General features: G+C 42.1%; 1 protein-coding gene across 6 annotated transcripts in view; it reads right to left on the reverse strand.

Annotated features, from left to right (window-relative positions):
* Positions 1–1,184: 1,184 nt before the first annotated feature.
* The window catches only part of FNDC1 (fibronectin type III domain containing 1), a 112,025-nt gene continuing 90,012 nt past the window's right edge, over positions 1,185–23,197 (reverse strand). For all 6 annotated transcript variants that reach the window (XM_013044966.2, XM_045080089.1, XM_045080090.1 and 3 more), the window contains 8 exons: positions 22,167–22,310; positions 19,744–19,974; positions 16,720–16,828; positions 12,065–12,144; positions 8,489–8,518; positions 7,565–7,726; positions 5,302–5,424; positions 1,185–1,947 (listed from right to left, as the gene is read on the reverse strand). In XM_013044966.2, the coding sequence (XP_012900420.2) occupies positions 1,832–1,947; positions 5,302–5,424; positions 7,565–7,726; positions 8,489–8,518; positions 12,065–12,144; positions 16,720–16,828; positions 19,744–19,974; positions 22,167–22,310 (995 nt within the window). In that variant the 3' untranslated portion in view covers positions 1,185–1,831. The remainder of the gene's footprint in view (positions 1,948–5,301; positions 5,425–7,564; positions 7,727–8,488; positions 8,519–12,064; positions 12,145–16,719; positions 16,829–19,743; positions 19,975–22,166; positions 22,311–23,197) is intronic.

A 23,197-nucleotide genomic window follows, 5' to 3' on the forward strand; every position in this document is an offset into this window, starting at 1 on the left:
AACAAAAAGCATGGAGGACAAGGGGAGATGGAGAGGAGAAGGGAGTTGAGGGAAATTGGAAGGGGAGGTGAACCATGAGAGACTATGGACTCTGAAAAACAATCTGAGGGGTTTGAAGGGGCGGGGGGTGGGAGGTTGGGGGAACCAGGTGGTGGGTATTAGAGAGGGCATGGATTGCATGGAGCACTGGGTGTGGTGCAAAAATAATGAATACTGTTATGCTGAAAATAAAAAATAAATTTAAAAAAATAAAATAAAAAAAAATAAAAATAAATTTAAAAAAAGAATAATATGTCTTTAAATAAATGTTGTCATGTTGCCGTCCAAAGGGATAATAAGCATGTATTTTGAGGAGGAAATACTCAGGCAGGGAAGAGGAAAGGATTGTTTTTAACTGGACTTTTAAATCATTTGGGACCTAAAACCTTGATAATTCTGAAAACATACTGGATATGCCCCCATAGAGGTAAGTGGTATTTTTCACCCAGGTCTGGACAGATTGCCACCTGAAGATACGGTCCATACATACAATGGACTATTACTCAGTCATCAGAAAGGATGAATGCCCATTTGCACCGACATGGATGGGACTCGAGGAGATTAAGCTGAGTGAAATAAGTCAAGCAGAGAAAGACAATTTTCATGTGCTTTCACTTATTTGTGGAACATAAGGAATAGCATGGAAAATGTTAGGAGAAGGAAAGGAAAAGTGAAGGGGAGGAAATCAGAGGAGGAGACGAACCATGAGACACTATGGCCTCTGGGAAACAATCTGAGGGTTTCAGAGGGATGGGGCGTGGGGGGAGGGGCGTGGGGGGAGGGGTGAGCCCGGTGATGGGTAGTAAGGAGAGCACGTATTGCACGGAGCACTGGGTATTACACCCAAACAACGAGTCATGGAACACTACATCAAAAACTAATGATGTCCTGTACGGTGGCTAACATAATTAAACAGAAAAAAAAAAGAAAAGATTGTCTCCTGAGGTAGAAAGCACTCGGCTTGCATCTAGGTGGCCGGTGTCAGTCGCTGTCACCGCCAGCTCCCCATCACTCCCAGAGTCCAGCAGCGATCACTCTGCTGGTCTCATTACGCAGACTACAGATTCTTTGGACACTTCTGAAAGAGGCTCATAAATAGCACCTTTGCTCCATAAAGTCCCACACGCATTTATCTAGTAAACAAGTACAAATTGCGCCATTTTAATCAATGTTCTTGCAGACAAGTGAGGATATGTATATGCCTATATACACACATATATATCTTTCAAAATTGAGAATTTACAAATATGATTTGACACATTTGGTCTAGCAATGGGTACACCCACGAAATAAATCTTAAGTATGGATATATTTCCTTTGGTGGTGTTTTTAGTAGTGAGAGATCTGAAGCTTAGATCCGGCGACTTTCGGAAGAGTCCAGTGATAAAAGAGAAAGTGTGCAGCATTCCATGAAGCAAGCACAGCATATTGATGCTGTTCCCTGGAGACACTGATGTGTCTGACTTTTGTGCCTATAAAGTGTGAAGACTGCAGTGAGTCAGTGGGCATTCCCTGCAGCTGTGTGTTTCTGCTGTCTCTGGCAGGTGCTATTACAATCAAAACACGTGGAGAAGCGAAGTTAACAGCAACATTGAATTATGGGTGTAGTCCAGGCCAATAAGTAGGACCGAGTTCCAGATGGGAGATGCCTGAAATGTCCAGTGTCCATCGTGTGGTCTTGCTGGAACCAGGAGCCCATGGGGCTTGGAACACTGTCTTTTCCTGCTCAGTCCCTAGTGCAAGTTAGTCAAGGGGGCCGGAAGGATGAGCTTTCAGTATGATCTTCCTGTAGTTACCACTTCCCTGGAATGGAGACCCCACACTCATACCAGCCCACGTAGTAGTAAGGGGTTCCAAAACCGATGTTGCCGAAGCTGACTGGCTCCTGGCGATACTGGCGGAAGTAGCCTACAAGGGTAAAAGGAGAGGAACGGAAAGAAAATGCATCTGTGATATTGTGATATTGTGATTGATAATAAGAAATCTATATTTGGTCTTCATCCCTGTTCCTGGCACACAGCTCCTAAAACCCTAGGACTTCCTAAGTGATGAGAGTGGTACAGGTATCTTGATATTCCTAACAAATCCCATTAGACCACTCCTGAGTTTATGCTGATGGGATTCCTTTCAGAAAGCATCTATGGATGGGTTAGTCACCAGAGAGATCAGTCATGGGATTAGAGGTGAAAGTCCCACCTCCTGCCCTCTGTGGAGGGGAGAGGGGCTAGAGATTGAGTTCAATCATGAAGGGGCAATATTTTCTTCAATCAGGCCTAGATAATGAAGTCTCCAGAAAAACCCAAACACACCAGGTTCTGAAAGTCCTGGGTTGGTGAACACATGCAGATGCTGGCAGGGTGGTGCTCCCAGGGAGGACACTCTGCGTTCTCTCCCCACACTGTGCCTTTGCATCTCTTCCATCCGGCAGCCCCCAAATTGTACACTTTTGTAATAAACTGGTAGGTAGCCTAGTAAGTAAAATGTTTCTCTGAGTCCTGTGAGCCACTCTTGAAAATTACTCAAACCCAAGAAGGGGGTAGTAGGGCCCTCCAATATGTAGCCAATAGGTCACTCAGATGGCCGTCTGGACTTGTGGCTGCCACCTGAAGTTGGTCGGGGGAAGGGCGTTCAGTCATATGGGACTGAGCCCTTAACCTGTGTGGTCTGATGCCACCTCTGGGAACACAGTGTCAGAACAGACTTGATTTGTAGTACATCCAGCTGATGTCCAGGAATTGCTATTGGTGTGGGGGGAAAATCCCACACTTGGAATTGGTGTCACAACTGTAGTATCAAAAGTGGACAAACCAAGAGAAAAATCCTCATCCTTAGAACCTCTGTTCAGACAGAAGATCTCTGAGGAATTGTTCTTATAACAAATGTTACTTCCAAATAAATACTACCATGTTTATGTGGGTCACAATAACCCCTTGGGTTTATAACAGACATGATTTGAGGGGATAATCCAGTCCCACACGTGTGTGACACAGGTGGAAAAGTGTGTTAGTCCCCTATTTCTCTCTCCCCACAAAAGAAGATCATTTGTAGCTGCCCTCAAGGGAGACTCCCTGCAGGGTGAACAACTTCCAAGACTTAGGACCTCAAGCTTTCAGGTTTAACTCTTGAAGTCTGTGGTAGGTTTTTAGATCTTTCAGGTAAATCTCTCAAGGAAAGAATACAATAGCACTTTTGAGCCATTATACTTTAAAGTAAAAGCGAGGCCCCAGTCTGTTCAAAACAAATTTTTGGCAACTACTCTTTGGCCCTGTTTACTCTTGCCAGATGAAAGGTTGCCTACCATCCTACCAGTGAGCATGCTGGTTAGGCAATACCTCTGCTCAGAAACAAAACCATGACCACAGCAAAATACAAATAACGCCTAGTAACCCTGGGTCAATGCAAGATCCTGAAAAAAGGAAGAAATGTTATATATTTTGTATACTAACTGTGATGGTTAATTCTATGTGCCAACAGGGCTAGGCCATGGTGCTTAGATATTTGGTCAAATATTATTTTAGATATTTCTGTAAAAATAGTGTCAGATGAGATTAACTTTTAAATCATCAGATTTTGAACAAAGTAAGTTACTCTCTATAATGTGGGTGGGCCTCATCCAATCAGTTGAAGGCTCTCATAGGAAAAGATTACACTCCCTGACAAAGTCTGTCAGTACACTGCCTTCAGACACAAACTACAGCCTAGACTCTTCCTTGGGCCTCCAGCCTATTGACCTGCTCTGCAGATTTTGGACTTGACTGCCCCTATCCTATAATCATATGAGCCAATTCCTTAAGACACCTCTCTGTCAAACTCCCTCTCTGGTTCTGTTTCTCTGGAAAACTTTGGCTTTTACTTTTACTTTTCTGTTCTGTATATTTTACTCTATCTTAATTCTTTGAAAATAGGCAATTTGTGTTTACCAATCGTATTTTTTTTCCAATTAAAAAAAATTGATCTCGTGTTTTGAAATTGCCAGATCACTGAGAGTTGAGTGCATAATGGAAAGAGTGTTGGACTTCATTCAGTTGTTCTGTTTATTTTCTTGTTTTGGCAGTTGAGGGAATTAGTAGCATACTGCAGGTTGTTAAACCTTGAGATTAAGATTTTTGCTCTCACCCTGTGATACCATAATGAAATAGTTATTACATTACTTCCCTGAAGTATATGATAAGCTATGGTTGGTTTGCACGTTTGTTTACCTTTCTTTCTCTGCACCTGTGTTCATGCTGTCCTCTGCCTGGAAGGCTAATCTTTACATGTCTAGGTCTTTATGACTCCGCTCAGACTCTGCTTCTTCTTTCCTGAGAGCCTCAACTAGCCTGCCTTCCCTGAAGTCAGTTGGTGATTACAACCTGCACAATTACCTAAAAATAGTTCAACTATGTGATATAACTCCTGTCATTATCTGTACTTTAAGTTGTTCACTCTTAGTTGCCTTTCACATATTTATTTCCTCTTCCCAGTTATGGAGCAGGGAAGAGATTTTTCTGAAGTATGGACAAGGTCTTATATTCCTTTGTACCCCTGCCTCCTAGGTTCACACAAATTCTAGCACATGGTTGGAGTATTTTTTTGGTTCCTTATCTATATGATCCAAAATGCTGTCAACATCCATCTTTTTTTAAAATTTTCTTATAGTGTGTTTTTATTATTTGTTTATTTATTTATTTAATTTTTTAAAAAAAAATTTATTTTTTTTAAAGATTTTATTTATTTATTTGACAGAGAGAAATCACAAGTAGATGGAGAGGCAGGCAGAGAGAGAGAGAGGGAAGCAGGCTCCCTGCTGAGCAGAGAGCCCGATGCGGGACTCGATCCCAGGACCCTGAGATCATGACCTGAGCCGAAGGCAGCGGCTTAACCCACTGAGCCACCCAGGTGCCATAAATTTTTAAATTTTTTTAAATAAACATATAATGTATTTTAATCCCTGGGGGTACAGGTCTTTGAATCGCCAGGTTTACACACTTCACAGCACTTACCATAGCACATGCCCTCCCCAATGTCCATAATCCCCCCCTTCTCCCAACCCCCCTCCCCCAGCAACCCTCTGTTTGTTTTGTGAGATTAAGAGTCACTTATGGTTTGTCTCCCTCCCAGTCCCATCTTGTTTCATTTATTCTTCTCCTACCCCCTTAACCCCCCCATCAACATCCATCTTTAAGTGGTAAGCAAAAAGGAGAGCTATGATGATTTCCTCCTTATATTAGCCCTCCTTTCCTAACCCACAGGGTAGTATACTCAGGACTTTGTTGGAATTACCTTGAATGGTAGGGAGAGCTTCTACATAGGACTGAGGCCCTGTTCTTCCATCAAGATGTGAATCCACAAACTGGCAATGATCTTCACCTCTTCCCCAACTGTCCCCAATGCTGTAGAATGTGTCTGCATGAGGGAATATCATGGGTTAGTGACTGGTCAAAACTTAAACACTTTTCTAAGAGTTTGCGCAAGCTTTGGAGACCATTTGAACTGGGTACTTAAACTTGGTGTGTCATACTTTCCATGTTGGAAAAAGAGTAATAATGGCACCAAAGTCAGAGTGTTGTAAGGATTCAGCAAGATCACATACACTAAATACTTAATAAGTCCTCAATAAATGGAAACTATTAATATTATAGGCAGTTTCAGCCTATAAATGGTAGGGCTTTTTACTCCTTGGTTTTAAAAAAGGAATAGATAAAACCACAATAGGAATCTATTATGAAATAATTACAAAAGGCATGAAATCTGTAAAAAACAGAAGAACCTATTTTCACACACAACTAGAAATAGGGTGTGTGTCTGTGGCATAACCTGCTGTCCATGGTCCTGAATCACCGCTGCACAGTAGGGCATTTTTTTTTCTGTCGACCCTGGGACACTGGAGCTGGCTGTGTAATTTCTGCCAGGAATTCTGATGCAGGGGAGGACAAGTACAATGGTGGGAGAGAAAATAAAGAGCAGAAAGAAACACACAGTAGGTACTGGGAGAGGCATATGCACTGAGAAACTGCCAGAGAGGAAAATGGTAGGGAAGACTTTGTTTTGACATTGTCTTTAAATGATCACCACTAGCAAGAAATGAAAAATCTATAGCAGCCAAGGAAAAGTTTTAAAAACGTAAGTACTAAAAAAATTAAAAGTGTGCAAGTTCAAAAATAAAAAACAGATTTGTGTAGGTAGGGGAATCAAAGCCAGCTGGGTAGAAATGACATTTTGAAATGTTCATAGTTCAAGGTGCTTATGGTATTCTTTGTTTCAATCCCCCACCATAATAAAAATAATGTAATTTTTGTTCAGGCATAGAACAAGTAATTCTGAGGTATGTTTAATCATCTACATTTTTTTCTGCATAAAGGTGTAGCAATGGCAAGGGCAGGAAGGGGGTGGCTATTCCTTGATATTTCTAGTTTATGCTCTCATCTAGTATTATTGAATACATAGCAAAGAAAATTGACCTTTACACTTTTAACAGAATTTTGGACCTCATTTCTAAAATGTAGTGTATTTTAAAAAATAATATATTTATAAAGTAATGTATTTAAAAGAAATACAATGAGAGAGCACTTCACACCTACCAGGATGATCATAATGGGGAAAAAAAGAACATGGAAAAGAATAAGTGCTGGCTATGATGTGGAGAAACTGGAACACTCACATATTATTGGTGGACTGTAAAATGTTATAGCCACTTTGGAAAAACAGTTTGGCAGTTCTTCCAAACTTAAACACAGAGTCACCATATGACCCAGCAATTCCACTCCCAGGCATGTGCCCAGGAGAACTGAAAATAGGTATTCAGACGAAAACTCAGACATGAAGGTTCATTAAAGCATTATTCAAAATGCTGCAGAAGCAGAAACGACCAGAAATGTCCATCAATGATGGATGAATAAACAAAATGTGGTCTATCCATATAATGGGGTATTATTCAGTCTTTAGAAGGAATGAGATTCGTTTATATGTTACCATACAGATGAACCTTCAAGACTTCAAGACAAAGGGACAGATACATATTTCCAGTTCTACGAGGAAGCTGGAATAGGCAGATGCATACAGATAGAAAGTAGAATGGCGCTTACCAGGTGCTGGAAGAGGGGAAATGGAGAGACTGTTTAGTGAGTATAAGTTTCCTTTTGGGAAGGTGAAAAAGTTCTGGAAATGGGTAGTGGTGATGGATATTTAGTATTTAGTATCACTGAATTGTGCACTTAAAAATGGTTAAAAATGGTAAATTTTATGTTTATATATTTTACCACAATAAAAATATATACATTAAAAAAAATAAAATGTAGTGGATTTTTAAAAAAAATATATGTGTGTGTGTGTGTGTGTGTGTGTGTGTGTGTGTGTGTTTCTGGATGTCAAAGTAAAAACAAGGAACTCCAAAGTAAAGCTTGAAAAATTGATTTGTGTTCAAGCCACAGTGAGATATAAGGGGTCCACAGCTCAAATACATTCTGATGCACCTGCTATGTCAAGTTAGTACCTGACAACACACCTTCTCATACTTTCCCATACCTCACCATTCTCATAGACCTACCTTTCAGATTGTCACTGAGGTAGATCTTATACCGCAGTGAATTACAAAGAACAACTCCCACAAATTTTTTATACCACGTCCGCTTCACGTACTGCCGGCCATGGCAGTCGGTGTAGCTAGGGTCATGTTTGAAAGCAAATGGGATCCAGATGGGCTCACCACCTTGACAACACAAGACACACTCTGTCAATCATGGCATTCCACGATGTTTATTCTCACACAAAATATCAGAGAATTTGACTTATTTATCAGTCCTTCCCGTCCTCTCAGGGCTTTTCCCACCTCCCCAGTAGGCACTCTTTCCCTCATTCTGCTTCTTTCTTGGCACTGAAGTACCACGGAGGAGCTTCTTACACCTGAACACATTTAAAGTATTTGAATTTCTACAAGGGATTCTTGAAGTAAGAAAAAGCCCTTCAGCTTCAAGAAAAATAAGATATAATGGCATATTTGATCTTTTGGGATATGCCATCCTACCTGCCCCCTCCAGCAGTCCTCCTCATAGACTCTCACTGTTCTCTTCAGTCCCAAGAACTGTCTTGAACTTAAGAAATAGAGCTTTCACAGTTTGTTTGAAATATGAAGTAAAATTCTGTTGTATATTTAATGTATTTTGCTACCTTTTCAGCCATTTAAAATATTTAAAGAGATTATGTAAATAAAGTTATTTATTTTATAGATATTGGTCACCCCATAACAGTTTCTTTTACATAGATTGGCTGCTATGGTCCTATAAAAAAATTCCCAGATCATTCTTTTCCCTAGATCAGGATAAAGGGAGCAGAGAAACCAAAGAAGTTGTCAGAAAATCATAAAAATGCAAGAACGGTCTAGCATTTCTACTTGTGAGCAATCATAGCAATCTCATTGTCAATATTCAACTTGGTTACTAGAACGTCAAGTTTGTCAAGAAGAGAAACTTACCTGGTGGCCTCACAACAAGCAGAGGATTGTCTGTAAAATGAAAAAAGAAGGTAATGACTTCACTACCCTATTTGATAACCATGCAATTGTTGAAATGTTACTGTGGCGGAGAAAGCTAACTTGAAGAGCTCCCTGGAATAGGTACAAATAGAGTTTATTCGAGTGGTGCCAATGTTTTCCTTAGTTTTTATTTTCTAAACATTTCCTTTTGAAAAGTATCCTTTTCTAGTTAAACTATCTTGATATTTGTACGGAAGTTGTGGGTCAGTATCGTCAGATTTTGGTTTGGAGTACAACAGAATAATTCAATACTCATCATTTTTAAAAGATGTGTCTGTCTTGAGAAAACAGTTTTGTGGTTTCTTAAAAAGGTAAACATACACCTACTCTATGATCTATCCATTCCACTCCTAAGTTTTTACCCAAGAGGCATTAAAATACATGTTGGTGCCAACACTAGTACATGAGCATTCATAGCAGTTTTGTTTGTAATTGTCGAAAAGTAGAATCAGCTCAAATGTCTATTGGCCACGGTCGCCAAACTGTGGAAAGAACCAAGATGCCCTTCAACGGACGAATGGATAAGGAAGATGTGGTCCATATACACTATGGAGTATGATGCCTCCATCAGAAAGGACGAATACCCAACTTTTGTAGCAACATGGACGGGACTGGAAGAGATGATGCTGAGTGAAATAAGTCAAGCAGAGAGAGTCAATTATCATATGGTTTCACTTATTTGTGGAGCATAACAAATAGCATGGAGGACATGGGAAGTTAGAGAGAAGGGGGTTGGGGTAAATTGGAAGGGGAGGTGAATCATGAGAGACTATGGACTCTGAAAAACAATCTGAGGGGTTTGAAGTGGCAGGGGGGTGGGAGGTCGGGTACCAGGTGGTGGGTATTAGAGAGGGCACGGATTGCATGGAGCACTGGGTGTGGTGCAAAAATAATGATACTGTTATGCTGAAAATAAATAAATGAAAAAAAAATGTCTATGAACAAGTGAATGAGTAAGTTATGGCAAGTGGTTAAGTTATGATGAAATATTGCTAAGTAATTAAAAGAATGAACTATAAATAAGGCAACAATATGAACACAATGGTTTTGCTGAGGGGAAGAAGCCAGACAAAGAGTTCATATTGTATGATTTCGTTTATATAAAATTATAGAAAGCACAAACCAATCGAAAGTGAGAGAGAGCAGATGAGTTATTCCTTGTTAACAGGGGAAAAGACGGGCCCATGGAGGGGTCAGGGGAGCTGGGTTGCACAGCAGCAGTCAGCAGGCTGGGGTGACGCTGATGTTCACTAATGTGATTGGGGCGATGGCCTGAAGGGGGCGAATATACCTTAAAACACACTGAGTTGTACACCGTACATATGTGCATCTTACTGTATACCACTTGCATCTCAATAAAGCTATATGAAAAACACCTCTATGTCTTAGCCAAAGTAATGCCCCTTAAGAAAATATGGCAGCGCCTGGGTAGCAGAGTTGGAGAAACGTCTGACTCTTGGTTTTGGTTCAGGTTGTGATCTCAGTGTTGTTCGATCGAGCCCCATGTCGGGGAGTCTGCTTGACCCTCCCTCTCTCCCTCTCCCTCCACCCTTTCCCCCTACTCTCTTTCTGTCTCTAAAAATAAATAAATAAATCTTAAAAAAATATGGAACTAGTCTTTAAGCAATTCTGTTTTAGAAAAAAAAATTCATTTTTATAAAATAACATGGGCCATTCTCCTTTTTTTTTGAAAAATTATCATGGAGTAAGATTACTCTTTTAGGGTAAATATCCTGTGAGTTCGAACACATGCATTGATTCACAGAGCCCTACTACAATCAAGACACAGAATATTTCCATCACCCCAAATCTGCCGTGAGCTGCCCCTTTGCACAGACCATCTTTCACCCCCACAGAAGAGTGACCTACCCTTAGCTATAAGTGTAAGCGCTCATTTTGCTCTCCTGCTCTTAAGTTTCAATAGGCTGTTGGAAAAAACCTCAAATGCTCCAGGGTGGAGGGGGACATGTAAACCAACAATAGCACAACAAAAAAAAACATCAAAAGTTGGCCCCATGCTGCAGCCTGTGCTCACGTATGCATCATGCGTTTTCTATGTTTGGCAAGTGCCAAAATTCAATTACTTGATAGTCTTCCTGTTGTTAACCTAACCTCTTATGACAGGGTTGTGTAAAGTGAAGGAGAAATTTGAACAAACTGACTGAATAAAGTGAAGATGGCCAAAACTAATAATTGTTAAATTTCAAGTAATTGTCAAATGGTGTGCATGAGGATCTCCTGGGAGCTGACGGTAAAAGAGGTCTGCATACAGGGCCCTGGAGTGCTGTCACCCATCCTTTAGGGGTCACAAAGTATAGGGTGGGGGCATGGTGGGGCTATTCTTGGGAGGGAGAGTAGCAGAGAGCTGTCTTTTCCAATTTATACTGCAGTCTCAGAAATTACATTTATATTTCTATTCTCAGATTTGGGGCCAATTTCTTGAAAGCTTCCTAGATTTGAATTATTTTTTTTTTCCTATAGACTTTTATCATGTTAATTTTGATAGTCACTAAAGGTCCATTTCCTTTTCAGAAAATGTAGCCATGAATATAGACACGTTCCCTACTTTAGCAAATTAACCCTTGAAAATGGTTTTCTTTGACTCTTTCTTAATTACTAATGAGGAACACACTTCTTAAATGAAAAAAAAATGAAAATACTCTTGAGGTCCTTTGCCAACATTTCCAATATGAAGCTTACTCTCACAAAAGATTTTATTTTTTTCCACTTAATTGTGAGTCAGTAGATTTCAAAGAATACACACTTAGAAATAACTTCCAACGATCAATATTCTGGGATCAAGCTACATGTGGGAAATAATCTAACTGGATAGAAGCTAGAGCGGATTTAGTGCACAGCTGGTTCAGCCGAACCTCTGAAGGTGGCCTGGCTTAGAGGCAGAGGAACCAGCTCCCAGTGTGGCTTCCTGTGTGGAAAGGCTAGGATCATCACCATGGCCAGCTCTGGGCATACTGCTTCAGATGACCCCAAGATGACCACATCTTACAAAGGGCTGGAGAGCTCTGTACACCAAGCGTCCCCCAGTGCAGGGCCATCCTCTGAGGAAAGTATTCTTATTAAATCCTCCATATTAGGACCTCTTTGTCTCCTAGTGAAGGAACCATCTTGGAGACCTGACTAATTGGAAGAAGCAAATGACTCTCAGCCCACATGACATTTATGCTTTTCAGCTGTTTGCAATAAAAAAAAAATTAGCTCTGCAACTAAACATTTTACAGAGAGATTCAAAATTATCTTTCCCACATGGCTAAAAACTAGATTTTTTTTCCCTTTCTTTGGAATGTGACCTTTTCACTTTCCAGCCAGTTCCTCTTCATTTTGTTGTCCAGCACAAAGAAAACGATGTTTATTTTATAAAGTGATATCCAGTAAGACTCACTAAATAGAAAAGCGAGGACTTCACTTCTTCAGTTTTTATTCTATTGTGGTCACGATTCCAAATTATTTGTCTTTGAGGAAAACGGGGGAAAAATGAGAATGTGAAGTCACAGTTACCTGATTCTGTAACAAATGAGACCGAAGGGCTGATGGGTCCGTAGCCATGTGGATTTTTGGCTTGAACTTTAAAATAATACCTGAAATTATATTAAAAAAAAAACAACAAACAGTTTTTTTTGAAAGAGAAGATTGTTTAATTTCTGTGTAATAAGACAGATCCCAAACTATTGAGCACTTAACTCTGTGGCAGGGTTTGTGTGTTATTTCATAACAAATGCATACATTGCTGCTATTCATATTTTTTCTGAACTTTCTCACTTTCCAATAACTCAAAATAATGCAATTCACAGCATTGACCGATGTGGCTGATGGCAGGAGAAGGAGCACAGGGGGAAAATAAGCCATGTAGAGAGCGTATGCTCCTTAGGGCATCAAGACTGTGTGGCCCCACATGGGCTTGCCCCTGGATTGATGCTCCTGCTCCGACCCACCTGAGTTCCACAGCTCAAGAGGGAGAAGCTGGAGCAGCAAGACGCTTACAGCAAAATTCAAAGTTAACCTAATTCTTATCACTGGACTGCCTGTGAAAAAGCGTGTGTTTGACCCAGTAGTGATGCAACTCATTGTTGGTGGAAGGAAGGCCAGCCCGCCCTGAGGTTGGCCGCCTCAGTGGAACGAACGTGACAGTGATGTTTTGGGTGCATGACAAGTACCGTGGTTGGCTCTGGAGCTTTAAAAGTCATGGAGTCCTGAGCTTCTGTGCCTCCAGGAAAGAAAAGCAAGTCCAAGAAGAGGAAATGGAAAAGGCTGGGAGAGGTTTTGCTGTCAGATTTATCCTTGTCTTGGAACAGAGAATGTACTCGTTCGCCTAGAGGGAGACTGATAGGCGGAGCGGGTGGGAAGTCCCCAAACATCTTGTTCTGTGCTCCAATGAGCTACAGGACAAAAAGTGGTGGTGAAGTAATATTAGAGACCAACGGAGCAGCTGTGACCCACTATATCCATGATTAATCTCTGTATTTCCTTTCCCTCTGGGACACCCGACATTCCCTGTGCTCTCCAAGTCCTGAGCTACTTACAGGGGAAGAAGGGGGTAAGAAACCCCTGTAAGGGGAAGCTCTGCCATTGCAGAAATTTCCTGACAAGTCTCTTCCTATGTCAGTCTTGACACACAGGTTCTAAGCGCTAATTAAAATGCACTCTATTTTCAAAAGGTGGATAATTTATTCAGAGAGCAAAGGCATACTTCCGTTACACCACTGTCCTGACGCCAAGCCTCCAGAGCTCCTGAGATCACCAAGGGAGCCTCCGTCTTCACGGTTACACAGAAATATTTGACTTTGGGTTTGAATAAACAGAGAGCAAAGAAAGGCTAATTTGGTAAATTTAGTCTTCTTTTCAGGCTTTCAAGAAAGTCATTCACATCTCATTTAGAAGAGAATCCTTTTTAAATTTCATTTTAAAAAAAAGATATGCACAATTAAGAACATATGAGTTTCCAAATCTCAATTCACTCAGTGGTCTGTGTTTTCCCAATTATGCATACTTTTATTCAGTGGTTATGGAGTTATTTAAGACAAAATTCTACAGGCAGTGGGTTTGGCATATGTCAATGATACTGGTTAAACTTTAAAGATACTTTTTCTTTCCTTAAAAAGGGAAATCAAACCCTAAGGAATGACACCTCCTCAGAGGCTACATGAAATATTTCTGCCGAACATTTCTTAAGCCTGAGTGGTCCTGACACCAATTCTCAAGGTCCACAGAGGGAATCATGGCTCTACGGTTGTGGGGAGGGTACAGGATGCCAAACTGGTCTGATTCCTTCACTGTATCAGTTCTGTCTCCCCACTGAAACCCCAGTGTTCTCATCTACTTTCTCTGTCCCCACAGTTCCTCTGTCCTCCAACAAGGCCCGCATGGCCGAATTCCACAGACATATTTCCATTTGAACCTTACAGAATGTATTAAAGCAAATTTAAATCCATGAAGTCGAAAAACACAAAATTATGGGGGAAAAGTAAGATTCCTGTTTCCCAAACCATATTAAACTCCTTCTAGAAAAAAAAAATGTCCATCTCATATTCTGAACAATCTCTGCCTCACCCAGGTAACAAGAGAAACCCATGCCTTGCCTTCTTACATAAATTCTTGACACCTTCTCCTGAATAAGCCCCCACAGTCAGAATCCTTGTGCTTTGAAGGATGGATGAATTACGCAGATTCCAGAGAGTGGTCTGGGACTGAGTTGGGTAAACAAGGCAGGCAATCCCCAGACTGAGTGATAAAGAACCAAAGCTGGTGTCTTACATTCCGGCCCATCTTGAGGGGACTGGCTTCTTGTGTCTCCTACAGGGACGCGATGGTGGTGGGTTCCTGAGAAGCCCCGAGGATAGTGCTAAACACGGGGACACATAGCCTCCACGGAAGAAGGCTGTGAACCACTAGTGTGGGCCCATAAGTGTGATGCAGGGAAACAATAAGGGTCCTTACATCAAGCTGTTTATAAGGGTTTTGAGGAAATCTGTGTAGAAGAGCCACATGTTCTCTATGCCCCTGCCCGGCGCCCTCCATCAGGAGAAAGAATCATTGAGCAGGCATCCCAGAGAGAAGGCTACAGTAGCAGCTACTGTTCCCAGCCCTTCTATCATGGCGCTGAATGTGGGTGGAGGGTAAGAGAGAAGCCACAAGGGACTCCCAAGGCCCTCTGGGACCAGCCTCTCCAGCCTCCCCTCCTCCTGCTCCCATCACCCTGGCTTCCTTTCCCTTCCAGAACATACCATGCTGTTGGACATGCTTTCCACCTAAAACAACCTGGCCTCACCCCACCTAGCTTCTCCATGGTCAACCCTGCTTATCTCTTTCCCCAGGAAAACTCACCACTACCCATCCCCTCCCCCACAAGCTCAGGAAGAAAGTCTCCTTCAGGATACTGAATTGTCAACGTTTCTAATTATGCTGCTGCTAAACGATCTGTCTCTGCCAAACTGTGAGCTCCGTGAGGACAGTTCCTCTGCATTTTCGAGCCCACCTCCCTGAGCCTCCTGCCTCCTTCTACCCTCACCCGTTTCCTGCTCCCAATGCCATTCCACCCTTGGTGCATAACCTGTGTCTGGTGCCGAGCAAACACCTAGTACGAATAGACGGAATCGTGGGCACTCCTTCATACCAGTTGAAAGAACAAATAAGCCTTTATCTTCCATAACCATCTCCTGACATTCTAAACTCAAGATCAGCCTGGCAGCAAAAGTTAGAGAAAGAACATTGGCCAGAGGGGTTGGTTGGGGGGGTCAGGAGATGGGGATTCAAGTTCCACCACAAGAAGCTATGCAGAGAAACCCCTCCGGTACCTCTTTCAGTTTTGGGATGCTGAGGCTGTGCTGGGGAGGCACCCTCACTCTGTACACAATAAGGAGAATTGAGCGTTGACTCCACTGTCTTAAATGTGTTCTTTGCTTGCTTTAATTAATCCATGTTCTCTCACTATTAGGGAAAAAATAAAGTCCGTTCTCAGGTTCCAGTTTTGCTCCTTGCTTTTTATTTGCCAAATCCACAAATTGATGATAGTTTATGAAGTAAGTTTAGCTCAGAGAAGCCCACGGCACCCCCAGTACCCTGAGGAAAGTTCTCTGCTAGTTCAGCAGAGTCTCAGTACCCATGGCTATTAATTAGTTTCTAACCCCTTTGGCACATTTCTGTTTAAGGAGAGTATTTTTTTTTTTCAACTTTTTCCATATTCCTCTAACTATACAGGATATGAGAGACCTTAGACCCACAGACACATCATTTAGAGCTCTTTGCCCCTTAACTATGGGGCTTAATGTGACCCTGGGGTGCTGGACTCATTTGCATGGGTTTGAGAGAAGCAATCATTAAATATTCAAGAATCCTGCAGGCCCACTGGAAGGCTGGAATTGGCCAAGGTGGGAGTGCTCACACTAGAGAAAATAGTAAGCTCCATAAACCAGGGACTTTTTCTTCTCCAGAGAGCTGGTTTACATGAACACCATGCTTGATCCTCATGTGCTTGGTGCTTTGCCCATTTTAACTGACCAGGAAAGCTTTCCTGATGATCATTAATATCAAAACCAGATAGTGTGAAAGAGGAAATGCATGCTCACTCTGTTTGTGACCCTGGGAACAAGTTTTGTAGATTTCACACTGAGTGCCACCAACTCTGGCTCCCAGAGGGGCCTTTGGCCAGCCAGCCACTGCCCAGTCTAGGAAGGCATGTGTGTAACCTTATTAATGTGCAACATTCGTCTTTCTAAATGGTCTGAACTTCCACATCACAGAGTCTGAGTACAGTTAACTAATATGTTCAGCAATGGCTGCCTCATTAATGCTACATATGAAGGTTGTGCTCTCTAATGTCACACACCTGGGTGCCCTGCACATGGATCTGAGTCCCTTTCAGCACACAGAGAACAACCTTTGTTTCCCCAACAGTAGGTAGTGTTTAGTCTCTGGAAAATTGGTAACAAAATATAAACACAAAAGTCTAACAACTCTAATAGATGCAGTAATTTCTTCTAAGAGAAATATAATGACATATGGTGGGTATTCCTCGATGTTCTATGAGAAGTAAACAGAGACTACAAAAGAAATCATAAAACCTTTTCATCAACCTTTTCATTTCTAACCTGAGGATACCTGTGACCCTGCACACAGGTCTTTCTCTCTCTCTTTCTTTAATGACTGACACATCATACCTTGTGTTTGGCTTCAGGTTCTCAATGGGCAAATGAGTTACTGAGGAAGCTTGAGTGGACCACTTGTTCCTAATGAAGTCTTCATAGGATGCACTGTAAACCAGGTAACCTGCAGATGGAGATACAGAAGGATCCACTGAGCATCAAGGAACCACATCACCCAAGAAGGCGTGCCTGAATGGAGGGGGAATGGGGAGGAGGCCATGGCACAGAGGCATTGCCGTCTGAGGGTAAAGTTCAAGAACGGGAGCAACCTCAATGTTGTGTCTAGATCGGTATAATGGAAACTTCTGATGAATTCAGATGTGGATAATAAAATTAAACACACTTCTTGACAACTGCTCGTTCCCTACTTCTCTTCCTTCTCTTTATCTCCCACATTTCCCAGCCGCCTTCATTTCCTCAGAACTAATCACCTCAACTGACCTTGACAGCACAGAGAAAAAGACAGTGGAAGAAAAAGCAGTGACCTCCATGGAAATATTTAAGAATTTCTTGTCAGAGATGTATACAATTGTCCTTACACAAAATGACAAAACTGTTGATAGCAAATGTTGTGTGTGTGTGTGTGTGTTTGTGTATGCACAAACGTGCACCAGCATGTGTATGTGGGACTGGAAGACTCCAGATTTGCAGTGGTCTCCTCACCCAGTTGGTGAAGGCTCTCCCTTGATTGCTAGTTGTTGAATATCTTTGCCTGCCCTTGACCTTGATGTCTAGTGACAGAAGTCAGGCAGCGCCTTCTGCCTTCTCTGCTAGGAATGGACCCCAGCAGGCCCTGGCATCTGCCCAGCCTTCAAGGAGACCTCGGAAGGCCAAGTGAAGTCATGGCTCAGCGCATCCTCTACAGTCTCCCATGTTATACACAAAGGAAGAAAACATCCATCAGGAATTTCCCATGTGTCAAACATTCCAAACACATTCAACCAAGTTTTATTTTGATTAATTCTCCTATTCCTAGTATGTTGACATCTCTATCCCCATTTTGACACAAGAGAAAACTGAGTCTTACAGAACCATTAAAGCATGATATGAAACTGAAGAGGCATGAAACGGAAATATTCAGTGCCCTTGAGTCATGCAGGTTTTTACTTTTCATTCTAAAATAAAGGGGAAGACATTACAAGGTGGCACAACCGGACTGCTTTTTGTTTTCTTGTTTTTTCAGTGTTCCAAGGTTCATTGTTTATGCACCACACCCAATGCTCCCTGCAATACGTGCCCTCTATAATACCCACCACCAGACTGCTTTCAATGCCTCCCTCTGGTGCACAGTGAAATGGGTCAGGTATGGGATGTGGATTGGGTGGTCTAGCCAGCTGGCTACTGTAATATCCAAGGGACAGATGGCAACAACTAAGGTTAACTTGGTAGTTAATGGAGAGAAATGGATGGGTTCATGAGAAACGTGGAAGGTAAAACTGATAGGATTCAGTGATGAATTGAATATGGTAGGGAAAATTAAGAAGATTTGAAGACAATCCCATGCTTACAGAAAAAGGGTGAAGAATAGGGTCATTCTCTGAGATAGGAAACTCAGATGAGTAGGTTTGGGAATCAGAAGGATCATAAGTCTGATTTTGGATATGCTGTCTGAGATGCTTTGGAGACATTCTAGTGATGATATCAAGTGCCCATTTGGTTTGTGTTTGAAGCTCGGAGGAGAGATAGGCTTAGCCTTGAGCTATAAACCAAGGACTCATCTCCAGGATGAATTAAAACTATGTTCCTGGGTAAGATCCTGGAGGGAGAAGAGATGGAGTAAAAAGGAAAGAGGAGTTGAGACCATGCCCTGAGAAGTTCCAACACTTGATTCTGGGGCATTAAATGTCTGTCTCACAGATAAGCCTATGAGAATGACTCAGAGATTGAAAGAAACAGGTCACAAGTTTAGGGGGAGGAAAATGTTAACAGCATCGAATGCATCTATGAGGGAAGCTACTTTATTTAACAACCTGTGGCTGCTGATTACTTTCCACAAGAGTCATTTTGGTGACATAAAGAGAGTGGATTAGAGGCACACAGCTAACCAACGGGCATATCAGAAACAGGTGCACTGGGCTCCGTAGCCCTTTCCACACTGTTCCCTGGAGTTCATTCTTCTCTTCTTTCAACACATATTGTGTGAGAACTCATGAAGTGCTCCTGCTCCCTCGACAGGGTTTCCTCCTCTGCTAACAGTGACATCAAGCCATGTGTGCTTCCCGTGATACTGTAGGTAACAACGGCTGGTGCTATGTTTGGTCTGTTGTTCTGCCTGCACCTGGCAGGGCTGTCATGACTGAAATGTTCCATGGTCATCAATTTAGCAGACACAGCTTCAAACTGGGAATGCCCAAGTCCCCGGAAATACCTCCTCTGTATTATTTATACCAGGGACATGAGTACCTGTGATAGGAGTACTAAGGTTTGGTTTCGGATGAGGTGTAGGGTACATGATGATGTGATGAGACCGAAATCTCCAGGGAGCTTTGTACTCCTTGGGATTCATATTAACAAGAGAACGTGGTTCAGAAACACATCCTCTACAGGATAATACAGGAGCCGCATCTGAATTAAGTCCAGAGGCAGAATCTCGGTCTCAGGGTTGACTCTTCCACAGGACAGTGCACATTAAGAAGTCTTTCAGGGCTTGTGCTGCAGGGTCTGACCTTGCAAGTGGCTATGTGGACTCTGTGACCATTTGTGGGATTACAGAATGTTAGAGATGGAATCATATTTTGCATAGGAAGGAACCAAAGTCCAGAGAGATGAAGCAGCTAGTTCAAGGTCATACAAACCAATGTGGGACTAAGATTCAGGACTTTTGACTTCCACCTGGTATTCTTCATACTACCTCACAAGGCTTCCCTGTGGCCTGTATGTCATCCTTTTGAAAGGAGGCATTTGCCTTCATACATCCAGTACACCCATCCATCCACCCACCCACCCATCCATCCACTTATCCATCACCCATTCATCCCTTATAGTCCGTATTTTCCACCTACAGTCAATGAGAACTCTGAGCATCGGCCTTGGACACACCTGTTACTACATCTCCTGGGGTAGCTTTGTCCCAGTCCACAATGACAAATGAGTGGCAGCCTTCCATGGCGACCACAGTGATGTTGCGGGGGGGATGCTGCGGAGGCAGGTCATTCTTCCTCATGTCATTTGGAATGATTTCATCCAGGCTATCCACTTGGAAGTGATCCAGAGCATCAGTCAGAGAACATGGGGTTGATGGGTCTTTACTTAGGTATGTCACATAAGGAGCTGGAAAAGAAAAGAGATACCCAACTGTATTGTTGAAAACTTTCTCTAGAGGCAGAAACAGAATGTCTGCTGGATGGAGCAGACCCACCATCCAGTCTTTCCCTGTTATACAGAGGCTCCAGCACCATCAGCCCCCCAGCCCTGATGATAAACTCATAAACACATCCTTAGCTCTCCTCAGTGGATCCACACATTTACATCTTCCAATCCAGAAGTTTCAGAAGATTGGTCTCCCCATCAATATCAATGACTGGGTCTTCAAAGTAATTTTTAAGGACCCCCAAACTATAAATGAATGTCATATAAGTCTGCAGCATTCCACCATTTGTATGCCCAGATGTTTGGAAAGGTATGAATCGGGCCCAGCTGACACTTAACTAGAGCTCTCTTGGCACTGTTCACCTTCTAAACTGTGCTGGAACCAGGAAAAAAAAATACCCTGATGAGGACGTGCACCTTCTAGCCTCGAGTCATGGTGGTCTTCCCTAGAGCTTCAGAGATACCCAGATCATCCAGGATATTTGCACAAGGCAAACATGGGGCTGATGGGTCTTTACTTAGGTATGTCACATAAGGAGCTGGAAAAGAAAAGAGATACCCAACTGTATTGTTGGGTATCTAGAGGCAGAAACAGAATGTCTGCTGGATGGAGCAGACCCGTGCAACAGCCTTTACAACATTACTGCTAAGTACAATACAGCTACTCACATTTATGGACAGGTTCATGGTTTTCTACACACATTATCTCAGTGGATACAAGAGCCCTGGGAATAAAGCAGGACATGGACAGATATTCCATGTTCCAGGTGAGCCAACTCATGCTGAGAGGGCCCACAAAACGAGGCTCAAACAAGACTCTACCTCCAGCCCACACTTCTTTATTATAAATGCTCTGTAAGAAGCAGAAATGTCAAGGAGTTGGAGCTGGGGCTTCATATATGCAAAACTCTGAAGTCTTTTCAAGTAACAATTTCTAATACTTTCTAAATGTCCCACTGCATCTTTTGGCATAGGTTCTCATTCTTGGTGGCCACTGAGACTAAAAGCAAATTTTAGACCCTCTAATATCCAGTAATTTGTATAAAATTAGACCTTGAGAGCTTGTTGATGGATCTAATCAGGTAGTTCTGGGGAGTAATGTACTATGCTTTGAAGAGTTTACAAACATAAAAAAAAAAAAAAAAAAAATAGCCAGACAATAGTAAGCCTTTCAGTCTTGAGAAGAGTTCTGTGGAACAGCAAACAATAGTGCTGAAAGCATTTTCATTTCTGTCCTGGAGCCACAGAGAGGACGGACCAGAACATTCAGCAAATTCAGTCTGCTTAATGCCAGGGGCCAGCATGAGTGCTTGCCTCAGGAATGCTACCTCAAATTAATATTCTTGTTCTTCAAGCACATGAGATTTAGACACTCAAGACTACATCTTGGCTGGCAAGCACTTTTCTCTGCTTATGGCAGAACATTTGTTTTGGAAACAGAAAAGTGTGATATTAGTTTAAGCTGTTGCCTGTCTCCACTTGGTAATATTTTTTTCCGCTCTGTAATGTACTAATCTAATCTGTCTCATTAGTGAAGTTCATTAAGGGCATGGGAAAAGAAGACTCCCAAAGGGAGTGAAGCACAGTGTAGCGAAATAGAATTTCTTCTTGAAATTGTTTAATAACTGAGAAGGAAGAGTCAATTAAGCGTCTAGATTCCTAGTCCCCAAGGCTAATGAAAATTAGGAAACAACAGAAGAAAACCCGCTTTGGCTCTATGGTACCTTAAGATGTATGAGTAGCTCAATTCAGTAAGCTGCTCATCTTTGAGGGAGAACTTAACAATGTATAGGTGAGTCTCAGTGGAAGCCCCAACTTGGAAAAGTTGCTAGAACACAAACAGTCATGTTCTCTGCTCCTGAAGATGTTTACAAGTATTCTTACTTGGTCTACACGAGGCAGACTCTTGAAGCTCTACTTGATTGGATACCAGATGTTCTCCTGCCAACCCCATTCCCATGACTCCTGCAGAAAGCAAGCTAATATGCCTTCCAGCAGGACTGACTCACGGAGTCACCCTGAATGGAAACTTCACTCTGGGAAAGCTTCTGCTCCAAATGTGCTGCCTTGGCCAAGTCAAGAAATTGGTTATGCTCTTCCTCAAAGAAAAAAGTTAAAACCCATGTTTCTCTGACAAAGGAAATTCTATTTACCAACAAATCGTTTCTTTCCAGCCAAATCGAACTCTTCTCCAGGAAAGGAGCTAATGGAGCCTTCTGGTGAGATGACCTCGGGCACCGCAGCCGTGGTGGAGGGCCTGGTGGTGGTCGGTGGCCTTGAGGTCTCAAATTCATAATCTGAAATGATATAAAGGCTTTGTAATTGGGCTCCTCCAGAAAAGGGGCATACCTTCTCGAAATTCAACTCAAGATTAAAGCACACATGCACACACCCCTCCAAAATAAATGCTATGCCTGAACCTAATTTGTTCCCAATGAAAAAATATCCCTCCTACTTCAATCCCCTCAGAGAAGCAGCTACAGATAAAAGAAGGGAAGAGGGAAATGAAACACATCGAGCAGAAAAATGAGGCTTTATACTCAGAGCTGGACAGAACCTTAGGATTCATCCAGTTTAGCACGCTCCTGCTACTGGCCCCCGGACATTCTGTATCTAAATATTTTTCTCTTTTAGAGCCATGAAAGAGTCACATCAGAAAATAAACTTGATTTTTTTTTTTTAAATTTACCTTCTGGGTATGGGCTTCTTTCCTGAGGACTGGGTGCAATGAATCCTCTTAAAAAAACTAATCCTTTAACATTTAAAAAAGAAAACTCTGCTCCCTTTCAACCACTCAAAAATAAAAAGAAAGTAAGAATGGAGCTTAATGTTTTCAGAGGTGCTAAGAAACTCTTCTTTTTCTCCTGACATCTGTTGTTTTTCTTTTAAGTCAGTTTTTTCTTAAACTGTGGGATGAACCCATTTTCAAGCTTTACAATGACTGCATCAAAGGTGACATTATTCTCACATCGGGGTTTGGGGGCCCCTGGAGTTACAGATAATGGCAGACAAGGAAGCACAAAAGTGAGAATATCCTGAGTATCAAAGGCCAGCCCTGCCATGCAGACAAAATGCCCACAGGAAAATTGCAGAGACAATTTATAAAACAGACAGAACCATCACAGGGCCACAGGGTCATACGTAGACTAACTGCACTGGCTCCAGATTCTACCCAAAGCATATT

Source organism: Mustela putorius, unplaced genomic scaffold, assembly GCF_011764305.1.
Source record: "Mustela putorius furo isolate JIRA1106 unplaced genomic scaffold, ASM1176430v1.1 tig00000450_pilon_pilon_pilon, whole genome shotgun sequence".
In the NCBI taxonomy this organism is placed as follows: domain Eukaryota; kingdom Metazoa; phylum Chordata; class Mammalia; order Carnivora; family Mustelidae; genus Mustela; species Mustela putorius.